Below are 19,059 nucleotides of genomic sequence, written 5' to 3' on the forward strand. Positions count from 1 at the left end.
AAAAAAAAAAAAAAAAAAAAAAAAAAAAAAAAAAAAAAAAAAAGCTGTATGTTCCTTTCTGCTGCATATGACATGACAGAAGCTATATGTTCCTTTTCCTTGAAACCTGGATTGTTCACCCACCTGTGCATGATGTCCCTCACCTATAGGTTCTCTCACACAGTCCAGCATGGGAAGGCAAGTGGCTAGGACCAGGGTCAAGGCATTGCATCTTAGTGTTGGAGCGAGTATGAGACTCTCTTTGTGGAGCAGTGTGGTCATGGATGACAGCGTAGAGGACTTCTTCCCTCTGGAAGATTATTATTTCCTCTTACCTATGTGAGAGTAAGAGAAGTGGTGTTAAAATTTGTGCTAAGAACCAGCACTTGAGAGACAGTCAGAAGGCCACATCTTTACTCGAAAGCCAACACAGTGCAGGAACAACAGGCTCCAGTTGATTTGTGGAGTGTGAAATAATTGGTTGTTTCCATTGGTCGATGCTACAGGAAGTGGGAGACTTTTTTTTTTCAGGCTTCCAAGAATATAAATGGCTTTGTATGTTTTCACTTGTAACAAATATGAAGGAAAAGAACCTCTTAAAAAAATTATGTATGTAAGTACACTATCGTTCTCTTCATGCACACCAGAAGAGGGCATCAGATCCCATTACAGATGGTTTTGAACCACCATGCGGTTGTTGGGATTTGAACTCAGGACCTTTGGAAGAGCAGTCAGTGCTCTTAACCACTTTAATGGCCCAGATCTGGACAGGCAACAGATAGCAGAACCAGAGTCGAGTCCTGGAGACTGAATCTTTGGAGAATTAAACTCTCCAGGATAAGAGCATGGAGCAAGCACTGGACAGTAGGTCATCAGGGCACTTCAGCAGAATGCCATTACTACCCTTCATCTGAAGGGACAATACAGGGGACCAAAAGACCAGATATGACAGTGCGTGCCTATAATCCCAGGGCTCAGGCAGAAGCCAAAGCAGGAAGATTGTGGTAGATTCTAGGACTGCCTGGATACATGGTTAACTCCCAGACAGCCTGGGCTACATAGAAAGACTTTGTCTGAAAAAAAATGAAAAGTGGGAGCTGAAGAGATGATTCTGTGGAGGATCTGAGTTTAGTTCCCATTGCCTACATCAGACAATTCATAATTACTCCAGTTCCAGGGGGCACCACACTGCCTTCTAGACTTTGCCAGCCGCCACTCCCATGTAAACAGACACATGTGCACAAAGATGCACTTGTACACATAATTAAAGTAATAAATTAGAAAAATCTTTTAAAAAATCCAAACAGTAACAAAGCATGCGATGGGGAGGGGGCAGGGAAGGATAAGGGTTCATGTCACCAAGGCCTAGCACATGCTCTCAGGGTAGAGGGGAAGAATCTTTGGCAGCATCTGTGTGTGTAGAGGCAGCTTGAACCTCTCTGTTCTCCGACTCCCTCATCTCGTGCCCAGTCCTCCCTCTGGTGCTCCCCTCCCAGACAAGAGCCCAGGAAATTCAGTGCGTAGATTCAGCCTCCTCATGGAACAGTACAGCATGTTGCAGTCCTGGATCTGGGAGAAGGGCACAAACAGAGGCATAAAGAATTACAGCTCATGGCATGTTGGAACCGTGTGTCTATTCTTGTAATTGACATTTTGTAGATGAGAAAACCGAGGGTCACCAACTATAGTGAACCAGTAAATGTCTACCTAATGAAGAGCATACTTGAGAACAAAGACAGCTGACCTACGCTCTAGTGGCCCTCCCCTTTGTTGTCCTGAGAGCTGGAAACCCCATTAGAGTAGACTTGACTAAAAGGAAATAGCTAACCTACAATTTTCTATGGCTATACCCAGTAGACATCACTAATTGATCACAGATGTCTTTCCTACTGAGCCTAGATATTCCTTCAGACTCTCCTGCACTAATGATGATCTCATCTTGCTCTGTCACCTAATCCATATAACATGATTAAAATCTCCAAATAAAGAACCTCCGACTGTTTGTGATGTCTGGTAAAATTGTCTGTACCAAAACTTAGCTCATTCTCTGGAGTAGCTTGTAGAGTTTCCATTTACTAGCCCTAGTGACTCTTGGAAGGGTATTTACAATTTGGAGTAAGGGGATGCACCACAAGAATAATTTGCTTGAAGGTTAGTACTAAAAGTCCTAACCCCTGTGGGCTTCCTTTTTCTCCTTTCAGGTGGACAGGACAGAGGTGATTCGTACCTGCATCAACCCAGTGTACTCAAAGCTGTTCACGGTGGACTTTTATTTTGAAGAGGTCCAACGGCTCCGGTTTGAAGTCCATGACATCAGCAGCAACCACAATGGACTGAAGGAGGCTGACTTCCTCGGTGGCATGGAGTGCACACTTGGCCAGGTAGACAGAAGTTATCTTTTGTCTCCTCCACCTCAGGCCTTCCTCCCCTCTTCTGATCCTTGCTCTCTTTTCCTTCAGTGGTCATTTTCTTTAACCTACAGCATTTTCCAACATTTCCTAGGTACTGTTATATCAATTATATGCACAAGAGGGTGATCATGCAAGTATATGCAATGCTTCTTTTGCAGAGTTCATAAACTCTCATCCTGAATGTCCTCATTGTGTTGGTCATGTATACAGCAAATGCATATTCAGCACTTACTACATGCACTATTCTTGGGTCAGTTAGAGCCATACCACCCTGTCCCATTGACAAATTTGCCATCTCCTAAATGATCTGTAAGATTCCCACACATAGCCTGTTCCTCATTCAAATTTTTGCAAAGTCTCTGGAGACAAAAACTAAAATGACCCAAGAAGGGGACTAAATGCTTAATGATTAAATAGATACTCTAATTTAACCCCTAATGGGAATGTGACATGAATTAAGTTCCTTTGATATGGGAAAAACAGACCCAGAGTGCTTAAGTGACCTGCCGGTGGTTCTCAACTTGTGGGGATATTGACCCCCACAAGTATTGAATATCTGATATTTACATTGTAGTTCATAATTGTAACAAAATTACAGTTACGAAGTAGAAATAAGAAAATTTTATGGTTGGGGGTCATCACAGCATGAGGAACTGTACGAAAGGGTTTTAGCATTAGGAAGGGTAAAACCCACTGGTGCTAAGGGCTCACCCTTGGAAGTAGCAGAGCCAGTGCTGGCCACAAAGCCCATCATTTTACTTCCACTGGCCTTTCCTGTCTCTTCCCCCTCCCCTTTTGCTATACCTAGGGTGGAGTGGAGTGTTTGTAAGAAATAAGTCAATGGTTTAGACTCAGTTCAATCTCAACATGCTGAGAGTTTTATTGGTCTGAGAGGTTAGTGTCCTCGAACCCTGGGGCTCGGGACCGGAGGGGACAAGAGAATGAGCCAGCTGTAGAGTCTGAGAATCCGGTCTTTATGTGTTTGATTGGTGAGAAGGGAATGAGAGGTCTGGCATCTCCAAGCCCAGAAGCTGTTTTTCTGGATCAAGTGTTTCTTCTGAAACTGCAGAGTGAAATGTAATTCAAGTTTTCTCTTTTTGCAACTTCAGAGCCCAGTATATATGAATATTCAGTTGGTGAATGCTTTCAAGAATTCTATGGTAGCCAGTTTCTTGAAGCCTTGGGCCTGTTTAATGTCCCTGGTTTAGGAGTACAGGTTTCCTTTAGAAGAAAGGGATCAGAGTACAAAACCTGTTCTGAGCCTCCAAAATAAATTGAGCCGTGTGGAAGATGAAAGTGCGGTCCATGTGCTCAAGCGCATCACTGTGTGTCAGGTACTGGGCCCCTACCCTAGTGTGGGGGCCTTCGGGAAATGGACCAAACTGTGCGAAACCAAAAATAAAAAATGTGGTTCAGGGAAGGCAGAGAAAGGAGGGGAACTCTCCAGGACAAAGTTGTGTGAACAAGTCTGATGGTCAGGTGAGTGTCGCAGGGGTGTGACATAGGAGAGCCTTGTGTCACTGAGTCAGTCAGATGCCTACTTTCAGGTAAACCAGTAAAACTGAACTTCAAAGCTCTTTCCAGCTGGGCCTCCTACCAAGGCTGTGGGGTACATTGTTATTTGTAGAGTTGCAGGGTTTTGTCACAAAGAGGGACTCCAAGTTAGAGAAGCCTCATGTCCCGGCAAACCTACATTCCCTTCCTGCCTGAGGAAGAGAAAACTCTGTGAGGAAAAGTCAGCCTGGAAGACAAACCTCTGTGTTCCCATGTGGGTGCTTGCCCTCCTGCAAGCCACTTGCTGGAAGACATTTCTCTCAGAATGCCCCTGTTAGCCTTTTCCAGGAAATACAGTGCTCGCCTTCACAGGAGCACACTATGTTCCCTTAAAGAAAGCCAAAGGCCAGATGCAGAAACTCTCCCAAGGAGAGGCAGAGAGAGAAATAGAGGACAGTTGATAGAATCACCCTGCAGACTTCTCAAAAACCTTAATGATAGAGAATTTTAGAAATTTGCTGAGACAGCCACCTTTTAGGTACAAATGAATGACTTACGGATTTTGTGTGAAACTTTGTTTAGGTTTTTAAAACGAGTGGTCAGCTATAAAAATTACATGTATGGGAACCTTTAGATGAGCTCAGCAGGTTGAATTTATGTGAAGTAACACACACATGCATACATGCGCTGGTGTATGTGTGTGTGTTAATATAATAACTGAAGAAGAATTCATGAACTTGAGAGTGAGTAAGGAGATAGAAAAGTTAGTTGGAAGAGGGGTAGAAATGATACAAAACAATGTTTTTTTTTAAAAAAAAAAAAAAGGTGGTTAAAAATTGATATTATATACTTCAGTGAGCCTTGGCAAGATTCTACCTCAGACTCTGGGCTTCTTTTTATATAGATATAAGTTGTATTTATCACAGGAAATAAATGTAGATCCATGTAGAAGTCATAGGATAAATGTCTTTTTCATCCAAATTTTTAATAATTTTGCCTGTGAAACAACCCTGAACTTCTAATTTAGTTCCTTACAAGGTTCATATTTCCAAATGCCAGCATGTCTGTGGCCCTGGTTTGCACTAACTATTGTTCTAGAGGTCAACAATATAAAAGCAATTGAAGACAGCATCCCTGCCTTCAAGCAGGTCAAATCTAGTTTGGTTAAAGTTGGGGAGGCAAAGGGCAGCGCAGGAAAATTACAACGATTACGAGGAATTACAGACTATAAGGCTGGTCACTGGGAGGCATTAGGTGTGTGTGTTTGTGTGAGGGTGGTAGTTTAAGGGAAGGCTTCCCGAGGATAGAGGCATTTACACTGAAATAAGGAGAAGAAATCACATTCCCCACAGATGGCAAGACAACATACAGGCCTCTAGATTCACGAATGAGCTGGCCATATGGTAGAGACCACGTTTGCTTGATTTTGTCAAGACACGAACTCCGAAATAGGAGGCAAAAAGAGTCGAGACACCAGAATGGCCTGAAAAAGCAACTCCATGGAAGAAAAACAGCCCTCAAGGATGTATGGTCAAGGCAGCTGCCATAGTGTATAACTGGAGCTGAATTCTATTAGGAGCATTCTGGAAGCCAGTACATAGAAACGTCAGAGTATGCGCCCTAGGGATGAGGAAATCAGCTTCTTCACACTCGGGCTGAATCTGTTCTCAGCAGTCATGGTGGCTGTTCCCAGGCTGGGGACGTCAAGCTCCCAGCATTCCTAGCTGGTTGCCTGGGTAGCAAAGGAGGCTTTAGGACTGGTGGAAGCTTAGGCAAAGAAGTGTTCAGTGGCTGATGGACAGAAGTTAGTAATATGGAGTCACTTCATGGGCCTGGAGATAGAGACAGACGCTCATATGCATGTTCTTCGGTTCTTATTATGTCTTGCCTATTGGGTACCCAGGCTCCCATTCTCTTGGTAGTCATGCCTTGATCATCTGAGAATCATGTTTGCCATGGGGCCATGTAGAGAACAGCTCTATCTCTAACTCAGGAGGGAAGCCTGACTAAGCTCGGTGGCACTTCTTACCCCTCCGCCTGCCAGAGTTGTGACTTAGGGCTATGCCTGTGGCCAGCACTAACTAGTAAAACATGAGGGTGTTATTTGAAAGCTCCTAGCCTAGAGACACAAAGACTGTTTCTCTTTGCCTGGGATTCCTGGGAGATTGTGGTAGTCTTGCAGCATGGCTTGGGGTATGTGTAGCCCTCAGGGCACCTCAAGCTAAAAATCACTATGGAGGCACAGGGTTGATATACAGCCTCCCAAGCCAACTCCGGGTGACATGCTGGTCTCTGTTGATGATAATCACCTCATTATTGGCCATGAGATTAGTAGAATTGGCTTTCCTGACACATATGTATTCAGCATCACTTGGCTTCAGTCAATCAAAGCATCCTTTGATGATGATGATGATGATGATGATGACGACCTCTTTACCACCACCCACTGAACTTCTTTGCCTGGCGGTTGGTTTAGGGGAGACAATGTAACATTCATGCAATTATTGAGTCATTCAGTAAGCATTTACCAGGTTCACTGGTCATGCCAAATACTATGCTTGGTGCTAGAGATATAAAGACAAAGCAGACAGAGACTCTGTCCCTGAGAAGCTCTGTAATTACCTAGGTGACACCAACCTGTAGATAAATGGCCAAAGTGCACATGGTTAAATGCTACAATTGAAATGTGCTCCAGGAGTTGTAGAACAAAGACTTGTCTGTCCAGAGGAAATCAAAGAGAACTCACAGGAAAGATGACTCTGAACCTGAAACATGAACTCAAGAGCAGTTCACCAGCACAGGAAACAAAGGAACTTTCCAAACCAAATAAGCAAAACACACAAATGCAGTCACATGGGGCATTGGGGTGATGGCAGAGAGACCTGAAGAGACTGGGTAAGCAGCCAGATGAGAACAGGAGAAGATACAGATGCAACAGCTGCGAGGAAGAGTTGGGCCATGCAGCCTTAAATGCTTAGACTTGGTGCACTGAGTCCTTGGTAACCAGGGGAAAGATGAGATTGGATGCGAGTATTAGGAAGAGCACTTCGGCATGCTCATGAAGGATGCCTGGGAACAGAGAGATGTGGAGGTAAGGATAGCACTTAGGAGACCCATGTCATCAAAGGAATGAGGGGGGACCACAGTGAAGGGAATCCAGAGGAGGAGACCCAGGGGAGAGTCTTCGATCAGCAAGTTTGGAGGAGTGGGGGTGGGGGTGACTGCAGAGTAACTAAGAGCTTCACTGCCACTCTCCCTGAGTACAATCATACAAGGAAGGGGTGGAGAGTCCTGTGCGATACCTACCTAAGCTCGGGACTTTGCAGAAAACAGGGCAGTTGCCCGCAGCGGCTGACCACTTGAGTCTGGAGTAAACGATACAGCGTTAGCAGATACTCCTGATAGTGACGGTAAGTAAGCACCAAAGTGGTCAGCGAGCCCGGGGTGATGCATGTTTTCATGTGTGGAAGGGAATCTGTTGAGCTTACCATGTTTGAATGAATCAAGGGATTGTGAAAAACTCTATGGAGATGAAGGCCATCCTACTTCATTGTCTTTCAGAAAAGGGTATGAACTTGATGTCTTAAAATTGTCAACAAAAGCCTTTTTTTAGCCGGGCGTGGTGGCCCATGCCTTTAATCCCAGCACTGGGGAGGCAGAGGAAGGTGGATTTCTGAGTTCGAGGTCAGCCTGGTCTACAAAGTGAGTTCCAGGACAGTCAGGGCTATACAGAGAAAACCTGTCTCGAAAAANCAAAAAAAAAAAAAAGCTTTTTTTTTTTTTTTTTTTTTTTTTTTTTTGTTGAGTGTCCTCTGGTGCATTTTCCCTGAGAGCTGGGGGTGGGGGATGGGGGATGGGCATGCTGCTGCTCTTTACAGCTTACAAGTTGAACCACTGAAGGAGAATGTTTCTTTTCTTCCCCTCAAAATATCTTCTCTCTCAAGTATGAGCAAGCAAAACAGAAAAACCACTACCACGTTCCCTCTTGACATCTGTGGTGGTAAAAGGAGGTGTTTTGTCATGTGTAGCTAAGGCAGGCAAAGAATGGCTAGATGTCAGCTGGAAGAATGACACAGCCGGTGCCCCAGGTGGCTCCTTAAGGCTTGAGTATAAGCGCTCGCTGTACTGTTTAATGGCTCCTTAATGGCCTCAAGCCTTCTCTCTCTGTGCTCCCAGGTTCTCTGTCCACAGACAAGCTCTTCCCACTATCCAAGCCCCATTTCTTCATCTACCAATAGAGCGAGCCGTAGCGCTGAGCCTTGGAGATATTGTGAAAGTTGGTCCTGAGGTATAGCTCAGTTCATGCAAACATAATAGGAGAACCTGAGTTGGATCCTCTCAGAACCATTGGAGGAGAGGAGCCTGAGTGTGGGACACGAACTTGTCATTTTAGTACTGGAAAATGGAGGCTCAGGAGCCAACCAGTCTAGCAGAGCCGGTGAGCTTCAGGCCAGCGGGAGACCCTTTCTCATAAAACAAAGTGGATAGCTGCCTGAGAAAATGAAGTTCAAGGTTGTCCTCTGGCCTCCATATCAATATGCATGTGCACATATGTGGAACTCTCATGTACACATGTCTATATATACACCTGCACACACAAATATCCACCTATTAACATACATGCTCACATATAATTACCTACACAATCAGTGTGTCAATATATGTAAAATGCTGAGCTGAGACCCTGATATAAAGAAAGCACTTGGAGTGTTGTTGAAGATGTCTGTGTGTCGTTATTCACGTGGTGAGGATCTAGGGAAAGATGGGAAGGGTTAGCCTTGTCAAGGGGAAGCAAGAGTTATAAAGAATGAGTTTCCATGTCCTGGGCAGCCATCAATACTGAAAGTATAACTTCACTTTGTTAGTGATCTCATTCCATCCAGGGATTCAAGGCACACATTGGCTCATTTGAATGCATGCACTAACATCAGTTTTTTTTTTTTTTTTTCAGGATAATTTATGTGTGTGGTGGGGGGAGGATGGTTTTAAAAACAGAATGTTGAAGCCTGAAAAGTTGGCACACTCCTTTAATTCCAGCACTAGAGAGAGAGAGAGACAGATGACTCTCTCTGAGTTCGAGACCAGCCTGGTTTAAAAGAGTGAGTTCTGCAACAGCCAGGGCTACACAGAAAAATCCTGACTGGAAAAACCAAAACCCAAAAACCAAAAACCAAAAACCAAACCAACCAGACAAACAAAGAAATAAAACAAAAAAGCAAACAAAACAAATAAAAAAGAATATTGCAATAATCTGGGTAGGTATTTCAACCCTTAACCCTTATCTTACTAGAGCTAAAGCCCACGGGAAAGAAATGAAGTGAATTCACCAAAACTACATGGGAAGTCACAGCTCCAGCCTGTTCCCTACCCCATTCCCCAAGCCCCTAGGCTTCCACAGGTGCTTGGGGGATTGCTGAATCCGAGATGTGCCTACTCTGCCATGAACAGCCGGACTTTTGCTTTACAGAAGGAAAAGCTGCAGCCCTCAGCAAGCTAGGAACTGGCAGACTGTGCAGTTGGGTCCAAGCACAGCAAGTTACTGAATGGAGCCAAAAAAAAAGAAAAAAAAAAGTGCCCAATGAGGCCACGAAAGGTTCATGTCCTCAGAGAGACAGAGCTGTACATTCTCAGCAGATGGGAAGATGGGAGAGGGGGGTGAGTCACAAGGACACAGAGTGATCAGAAAGCTGTGCTTTCCTTCTGGGTGAACTCGGAGAGCATCCTACCCCAAACTAGATGCACAGCTAAGCCATCTTCTGCTACACCCTACCAAGGGTTCACCAGAAAAGACAGGATCCCTCACCGCCCACAAGAGTGAGCTGCCCCTTGCCCTGGCAATTTCATGTCCCTTCTTCTGTTGCTTATTCACTCATTCACCCATTCCTACATATCCACCTCTCTTCACTCACCAAAGACAATGGTCCTAAGGAGCAAAGATGACTTCCTCAAGCTGCTGGGCTAAGGAGTTACTGTCCCTTACACCTAAGGACCCAGCATTGAGAGACACTGGCCACTACTGTTACTGACATTAAACAGTTGAGAGAAATGAGAGCAAGAGGACAGGGACATTGTCGAGAGCCACACCGACCTTTATGGTTCTTTCTGTTTATTCTAGTAGCTAGATCATCACTAACTAGTATAAATTAGAAAGCAGTATTAGTGCAAAGCCAAGTTGGAGTTGACCTTGGTAGTCCTTGGTGGAGCTTTTTTTTCTCTTTCAGTTAAATTTGTTTTATGGTTTATACAGAAGGAATATAGATGACCTGTAAACATTTTTGCAAAAACATGACACTAGTTATCCTCACTCAGGAAGGACATTTGCTTTGAGAATATGATATAGGAGCCAGACGTGGTGGCGCACACCTTTAATCTCAGCACTCAGGAGGCAGAGGCAGGCAGATTTCTGAGTTCGAGGCCAGCCTAGTCTACAAAGTGAGTTCCAGGACAGCCAGGGCTAACACAGAGAAAACCTGTCTCAGAAAATGTATGTATGTATATATGTATAGACTTGAGAGATGACTCAGCAAGTAGGAACACTTGCTACTCTCATAGAGGGCCTGGGTTCATTTCTTAGTACCCATGTTGGGCAGCTCACAACCTCTTGTAACTCCATTTTCAGGGGATCCAACATCCTGTTCAGTATACACATAATTAATAACAAAATAAATCTTAAAATGGAAAGACCTCAACATGGCTCCTTCAAAAATGTTGGAGTGACTGCCAATCTCTTAAAGGCAGAATCATACAACGTCAGCACCCAGGGGCATCCCCACCTGGCCAGGATTCCTTCTGTGTTCAGTCATGTTGAACATATGCATTGCCTAAGTTCTTAGAGGCATTTTCTCTTTTCTGTGGTTCGGCAACATTTACATTGTCCCCCTTCCTCATTGCCATGTGGCTGCCCCTCAGTGTATTTTATTCTCTAGAATTTGGATCTGTCTGCTAAAACTGAGAACTCCATCTGTGAGCCATCTAGGGGTGCTGATCTTGGCGGCACAGGGTCTTTTGGCTTCTGTTTGTAGCAGAAGGATAGCACACTATGTGCCACATGCATGCCTGGTGCCTATGGAGGCCTAAAAAGGTCATCAGTTCCCCTGGCACTGGAGTTACAGATGGTTATGAAACATCATGTGAGTGCTAGGAACCAACCCCCAGTCCTCTGCTGGAATACCCAGGGCTTCTGATCACCGGCCCATCTCTCCAGACCCTGATCCAGAAACTTATGAAAAGGTAGGTTGATTGACCTATCCCAGAGTGTCTGATCCCAAGGATCTAGTGGGAGACCCATGATCAGAATTTCCAGGTTCCCTATTGACACCCATTCTGCTGCACCAGAGACTACACTCTGAGCATCCTGTACCTGCTAGCGAGTCAGAGTCTATCAGTAGCTTTAGTGATAAAATAAACCAGTGATGTAAGAAATTATCTAGAGAAATTAAGGGCCCAGAAGCAAGAGCAGTTCATCATGAAGTTAACATTTGTACAAAAGAGTCTGTACAGGGCTCATGTGCATGGCTCATGTGCATATGCGTGTGCGTGCGCGTGCGTGTATGCGTGTGTGTGTGTGTGTGTGTGTGTGTGTGTGTGTGTGTGTGTGTGTGTGCACGTTCAGGTGAATGTTGTAGGGGAGCACTGCTTGTGTATGTATGTGCTTGTAGAGGTCAGAGAACAATCTCAAATATCATTCCTAAGGTACCATCTATCTTGCTTTTTGAGACAACATTTCTTACTTGCCTGAAACTCATCAAGTAGGGCCAGCTGACTGGCCAATGAGTGAACCCCAAGGATCCACCCTTGTCTCCTTTTCCTGGTGATGGGATGACAAATACATACTGGCTTTTTTTTCTTTCCCACCCCTCCTCTTCTTCCATTTGTCATGTGTGTATACGTCTTTGCATGTGTGGGGGTGCATATGTATGTAAAGGGGCATGAACACTTTCATCCATCTGCATGCAGAGGCCCAGAGATTGGTGTTAGAAAGCATCCTTAGTTGATCTTCCATGCAACACACAGAGTCAGGTTATGTCGAGCAAATGTGGAGCTCACCCGCATGGCTAGTCCCCTAGCCAGCTTGCTCATGGAATGCCCTGTCTCTCTGCCTTCTGAAACTGTAATTACAGGGTGTGGTCCCACATTCTGCCTTGCCACTGGGGTGCAGGAATGCCACTTGGGCAGGTGAAATGGGAGGCCCTAGACTGCATTTTCCCTACACTGACATCAGGTGCTGGGTTTATGAGAAGTGCCAATGCACCACTCAGGTTGGGATAACATAGTCTTGTGGAGGACAGGGGCTCAGCCCGAGGGAGAAATGACAGTGGCTGTGGCAGAAGCTGGGTTCCCTGACTCCCTGGGTGTCCAGTCACTGATGGAAACCACCTGGAGTTGGGAATGGAGGGGGCCACAGGCATGTGAGGAGCCTAGGACCAGGGGTTCCCAACTTCCGAATATCCAGATGCAGCTGGAAGTCAAGGGGAGTTGGCAATGGAGTAGGCCCATGGGCTAAGAGCCTGGGGCTAGGGGAAGGGGAACACCAGCTTGCTCAACAGTGGACAGTCCAGAAATACAGAAGGGCCTTCTGCAGTTCAGTAGACGAAGACTTTCACCATACTCCCCATGGTTAGTCTTGATGAGAGAGACAGTTTTTGGTTTCAAACTCTTTGACTGCTCATCGTGGAAAATTAGTGCATAACACTTCCTCAGCGTGGACCAGAGATTAAATACCTTTTGGAGGAAGGAGTGTTCAGGAAGGGAAGTTTATTGGCTAAACCTTCAGGGCCCATCTAGATACCTCATTAGCATGGAGAACTTGGTTGTGATCTACGTGACCATTGGTCAGGTCCCTATATGGGCAGTATGGTTACATGTTCCAGGCCAGGGATCTGGTAGGGAACAGGGAAACTCCTACTGTCCTCAGGTGGGTGCTGTGCCGGGGTCTCTGAACCCACTCAACCTTACCAAGTTTCCTACCATGATCCACTGTCCCACAACAGTATCATGCCCACCCTGTATTCACTTGGGTTTCATATGGTCTAAACTCTAGTCCACATACTTGTATTGCAAGCTCTTTAACCATGAGCCAACTCCTCAGCCCTTGATGGAGATCTTGGCTGCCACTGCTTATTTCTGCTATCCATTAAATATAGTCAAATGGGCCTATTATCCAGACAATGGGTTTTCTTCCTGACAGAGATAGATGTGCAGATGATATCAGCTCAATGGCCCTTGAAAGACCAATAGATCTCAAGTTGTCACAATCTATGTGAATTTGATCTAGGGTCAAAGTGGCTCCATTTGTGGATGCCAAAAGTAGCATCCAAACTCACTGTCACGCCTAGAGCAAGATTCTAAGTCATTTTGTTCAATAATATCTACTGCTTTTGTGCATTCAAAATGATGCCTGGGAAAGTTAAATTTACATATTATGGCAAGCAACTCATTCCCCCTTTATTTCTCAGAGGCAAAGCTTTCCCTAATTTTGTAGAAACGCTGCAGTAGCAACTGCGTAAGTGAATGATGTCATAGGTGAGCATCATTATTTCAGTTCCCCTGGACCAGCTGTGGAAGCCTGGCAAACAGTACTGTTCTCTACTGATGATGCTCTGCTCATAGATGGGATGTAGGGTACTTGTGGGGAAGCAAGCCCCAAGCCCTCCAAGGACAATAAAATCCTCTCTTTCCTTTTTTTTTTTTCTTTGCTAGATCTTTCAGGCTAGTGAATTAAATTCAGACCCTGGGAGAGTCCCGGCTTCCTCTGGAAGTCTTCCCTCAGAGCTTTGCACCTCCTTTAGAGGGTCTGCAATTGGTGTCATGCACTTCACATCAGGTGGCTGCCACCAAGGCCCTGTGTGACTTTTGCCAAGCTGTTTAACATCTCCGTGACATGTGGGTCATGGACTTCATCTCTCTTTTTTTGGAAGGTTTGGGGTCAATTCCTTTCTGAGTTCTTTCCCATCCAGAGTCAATGGCTGTCAATCATTTCTTGCCTTTCACCTTAGAAACTAAGCGTTCCTTTCTGTACTCATTCATTTAAAAAATGGTCTTCCAAGTCCCCATCACACAGCCCACATGCACCCCTGCAGTGCATCTGTGACTCCGTGGTTCCATGATGCTAAGTATTAGAAGCCATTGAGTAACAGACAGATGGCATTGCTCTACCCTAACACCCTGCTTCCCTAGAAAAAGCAATCCTGTGCCCATTCCATTTCAAAGATACCATTAAAAAGATATATGCAGTGGCAATTTAAATGGGCTTATGTTTATGGGCCCTGTTTCCCATCTATTCTGCTATGTAATACCTGTCCTAGCCTTATTTGATGCAGAGGAAGAGGCTAAGACACCTGGAACTGAAAGACCGTTTGCAAAGACTTCCACCTCAGTGCTGAAAAACAGCTCCAGGTATTTGTCCTGGCCTTAACCCTCTAAGCCAGGCTGGTACAAAGCACTGAGCATCCAGATCAGCCTACCCAGGCAAGGAACCACTTAGTGCCTACACCTGAGACCACCTCAGTTTCTGCTCCTTCATTCCTAACCAGCTTTCCTTAGACCCTCAAGTCCACGTAGCTCAGAACTGGCTATCCACACAGCCTGGCCCTGTCTCTGGGATGTAGCACACACGTCCTACCACCTGCCACTCACCTTTCCTCTGTTTGTGCTGTCTTGATGCCCTTCTCAGATGTCAGCATCCCAAGTCTCCGGTAAGAATACACTGCCCTTGTCCCACTGTAGAGCCGGAAGACACTGTGTCACCATGAACAGCCTTGTCAATCACTTGTCAAATCACTGGTTTGCTAAACCTCAGTAACCAAAGTTCTTTAATAAATAATGTTTCCCCTCAAACCATTCTCATAAAAAAAACAACAAAAAAACAAAAAACAAAAAACAAAACAAAACAGTTTTCTGCACTACAAATTTTAACCTTATAAAGTTAGTTTCAATTTTGTTAAAACTTGTGACTATTTCTGACTTCTTCAAGTTATGAATGAAATTTAGATAGTGTTGATAATGCGCCTTTCAGAAAACCTAACAAGTCATAAGAACATTAAACAGTGTCTCATATTTTCTTTCAAAGAGGGAGAAAAATACAGTGGTGGTCAATAAGCTTCTAGTTTCTTCAAAGGACAAAGACTAGGAAGGATATGTATCTAGGTGCCAACGATGGTGGCTTCTAGGTTGTGAGACTATAGCTAGTGTGTAGTGTCGCAGTTGTGTTTCTCTGTAGTTCTTACAATGAATATATAGCATACTTATGATTAAAAAAAATACAACAAAGGATCCCAGGAGTTCGCGAATTGTGCGTGCCACATAACATAAGGGCTGGAGTTTGGGTCCCAGGCACATACAGAAAATCCAGGTTAATTGGTGTCTCTCTATAATCTTAGCACTAGGGACAAAACTCTGAAGCTCAGTGACCAGGCAGACCAGACCAACAGTGAGCTCCAGGCTCAGTGAGAGATTGTGTCTCACAACAACAACAACAACAACAACAACAACAACAATGGAGAGCAATTGAAGAAGACACCTGACATCAACCCCTGGCTTCCATGTGCATGTATACACACAGAGAGACAGAGACAGGCCAAGACATACAGAGAGAGACAGAGGGAGAGAAGGGGGAGAGAGAGAGAGACAGGCAGACAGATGATAGATAGATACAGACATGCACCTGTACACACACACACACACACACACACACACACACACACACATACCACACATATTCACACATAAAAACAGTGAGTATTAGTAAAAACATCCTAAACATTCATAAATAAGCAAAAGAGGACAGAACATACAATATAAAGATTCTTAACCTCCCCATCTCCCACATAAATAAATGTCCATGTAGATGCAAATACACATGCAAGAATGAGAGAGAGAGAGAGAGAGAGAGAGAGAGAGAGAGAGAGAGAGAGAGAGAGTCAGTCTTAAACCATTCATAAACATTTACAATATATGCAGCTTTTCAGCCCAGGATGTCAATACAAAAGTCTCTGGAGCACATTATTTGTAAGATTTTTGAGAAGTCGTCCTAAGATGCTTTTGAGAAAACCTTGGTCCCCAACACTCTGCCCATGGGAAGCAGAAATGACCTAGCTAATCTGATTCTGAGCTTTTGTAATATTACTTTTGGTTACCGAAGAGACCTAGGAAGGCCCAGGACACTAATAACAAATAGCTTAAGAAACCACCATTGCCTCTGCAAAGGGCTTGTGAGAGTCTCCCAGAGCCGAGCCAAGCTGAATTTGAGAAACATAGTATTTGTATTTTGAATTAATCTAATAAAGTTTAGAGGGAGAAAAGTTACCTGCTTGGTTTACAAAGTCACTCCCAAGAGTCTTAGATTTAGATCCCAGGACAAAATGAGGCCAGGTATGAATTAATTAGCTCTGCTTCACATGGAACGAGGGCCTCTGGGGCTGCTCTGTGCACCAGTACAGGTCATCCGAGGTGCACACTCCCGAGTCCCAGCTCCCAGAGGCCCAGAGTAAGCTGACTCCAGCCCTGACCTCTACTTCCATAGCATCTGCCCACACGGGGGCTCAGGACAGGACTTTTGACCTCAGCAGTCAGCGGAAGGAAGGGACAGAAATCCTGCCAACCCCTCTCCCCTCTGTTGAAATTCAAAGCAAGGGTTCTGCTGTTACAGTTAATTTGCTGACAGGGCCCTAGTGGAATCAGACATCTGAAAACTGGGGAGACAAAACTCTCTTTCCGCTCTGAGGAGTGGGCCATCTTCTGAAGACTTCTGTGGAAGGGGACTGTACAAACTCTCTCATGAGAGTCTTATAATGAGACTGTAGCCTGCGGTTCCATTTGCCCAGGCCATTTTAACTTAAACACATCACCTTGTTTTAATTAATCGCATTTGTCTTTCATTTTTAAAATGCCCCAATTTGAACAACATAATGTTGTGGCTACCTCATAGTAATAAATCATTTTTGTAGCTGACCATTTCAGAGAGTTCATCTTAGGTCTGGCTGGCACTTAGGACCTTGGTGCTATTGATGATATCATAGTCATTATTGCCACCACCACAGCTGCTGCCATCATCATCATCATCATCATCATCATCACCATCATCATCATTGTCATTGTCATCACTAGTACCATCACAACCATCAACACTATCACCACCATTAATCATCATAACCATCACATCGTCCCCACTACCACAGCCATTACCATCACCATCAGTGCCATCACCAACATCATCAATAATTATCACTATCATCACCATCATTATCACCCCCACCATAACTACAACCCCATCTTAATCATTATTATCACCATCACTACCAGCAGCAGCAGCACCAGCATAATGATCACTACCATCATTGCTACCTGTACAACCATCATCATCATCATCATCTTCATCAACAACAACAACTACAATAACAACATCAACATCAACAACAACACTTGGGCAAGAATAGAAGCCTGCAAACTGGCACAGCAAAAACTTACATGAGACATCTGGATTCACAGAATTCCAAGATGCTCTTCTCATATTCCTGATCTATACTAATTCTGACCTGTTTCATATCCTTAATAAGAAAAATACTAAAACAGTTAAAACAGTTTTAAAATCCCCAGGCCTTCCCACTGACTTTCTCTAAGTGATAATAATAATAATAACAATAATAATAGGAGGAGGAGGACGAGGAGGACGAGGAGGAGGAGGAAAATAAAGACCAATTTCCATGAAGCCTTATTCTATCATGAGGTATTGTGTCAAATGAGAGCACCATTGTCTCAGTTGATAGATAAAAACTTAGCAACTGTGGAAGCTCAACTCCTTCACCTAAGTTCACACTGAAAGTGCAGCTGCAATTCAAAACTAAGATGAGATGATTTCAACATGGATTCTGTATTCCATCACATCCCTCAAATCAAATGCAATGCGATTTCTACAACCCTTATAAATACTTTTAACTTTGTTTACTATAATTTATGTGTATGGGTGTCTGCAGGTGTGTGTGTGTGTGTGTGTGTGTGTGTGTGTGTGTGTGTGTGTGTGTGCACTATGTGCATACCTATCAGAATCCCTGGAACTGGAGTTACAGGCAGTTATGAGTCTCGATGTGGGTGCTGGGAATCGAACCCCAGTCCACTGAGGAGCAACAAGTGTTCTTAGCTGCTGAGCCATTCTCTCCAGACCAACCCTTTGTAAGCTTAAACCAAAATGTGCTGTTCTTCCTGAATGCTGCCACTGTGAAAGTAGTTGTGGAGGCCTAGCATGGGACACTTTACTCCACAAGGTGGTAAATTGGTCCAGGAGTATTTCTGATAAATATTCACAAATGGAGTGCCAGAGAACTCCCTAACCTAGGAAAAGGCTTTTTTTTTTTTTTTTCAGACACAGGAGTCAGAGGATTTAAGCAACTTGGATTATGTTTGCCCTGTTCAGTTGTGGATATGTTTTATCCATATATTTATTCATCTCTTATTGAATAATAAGTTTACTAAATGCTAACAGTAAACACAGAGAGCCAATACTGCTTCTAGACTCCGTGCTGAAATATGTGAACAGTTACTCCCTTTAATCCTCATAAAGCCTCAGGAGGCACCATTACCTCCTCATTCTATGCTGTGCACTTGAATCTTGGACGAACTCGCTTGTGTCCACAGGCTTTGCCAGTGCAGACGCCATGATTCCAGCCTGAGCTTTTCCAGCTCTTAGAGCAGATCTGTGTCTCAGCTGCAGGGCAGGTCTGCACCTGGCACACAACCCTTACCCTCCTTGACAGGACTTTCAGTTTGAGTTCTAAAGATGAGCTGATCCCCAAGGAAGGACACCCACAAAGCCTGTGTCATCTGTGATTGGGCTCATGGTGGGATGAGCTCTCTAAAATCTTCAGCTGCATGAGTTTATGGGATAGTGGACTGTGACAGTTTCTGAATGATCCATCCCCAATTCCATCCCCCTTCTTCAGCTTTGTGTAAGGATTACAAGGGCTGACCCCAGGCTCTTTCTACAAATACCCAAGGTCTGCCCTATGACATCTATTTAAGTCAAGAAAAACTGTGCATCTCTAAACTGCATTACTTGTAGAAAATGGCTTTATTGGGGGGGGGTGTCTTTTTCTGTTTTTTTTTTTTTTTTTTTTTTTTTTTTTTCGGGTGTGTTGGTCTTATTGCCGTACTGCATGTAAGGTATTACCAGCTCAGAAACTCA

At 44.3% G+C, this 19,059-nt stretch overlaps 1 protein-coding gene across 1 annotated transcript in view; it reads left to right on the top strand.

Annotated features, from left to right (window-relative positions):
- The window catches only part of Cpne4 (copine 4), a 458,320-nt gene that overhangs the window by 306,567 nt on the left and 132,694 nt on the right, over nt 1-19,059 (top strand). The window contains exon 3 of the mRNA XM_021206230.2: nt 2,181-2,360. Coding sequence (XP_021061889.1) covers nt 2,181-2,360 — 180 coding nt within the window. The remainder of the gene's footprint in view (nt 1-2,180; nt 2,361-19,059) is intronic.

The sequence above is a fragment of the Mus pahari genome, chromosome 10 (genome assembly GCF_900095145.1).
Source record: "Mus pahari chromosome 10, PAHARI_EIJ_v1.1, whole genome shotgun sequence".
Classification (NCBI taxonomy): Eukaryota; Metazoa; Chordata; class Mammalia; order Rodentia; family Muridae; genus Mus; species Mus pahari.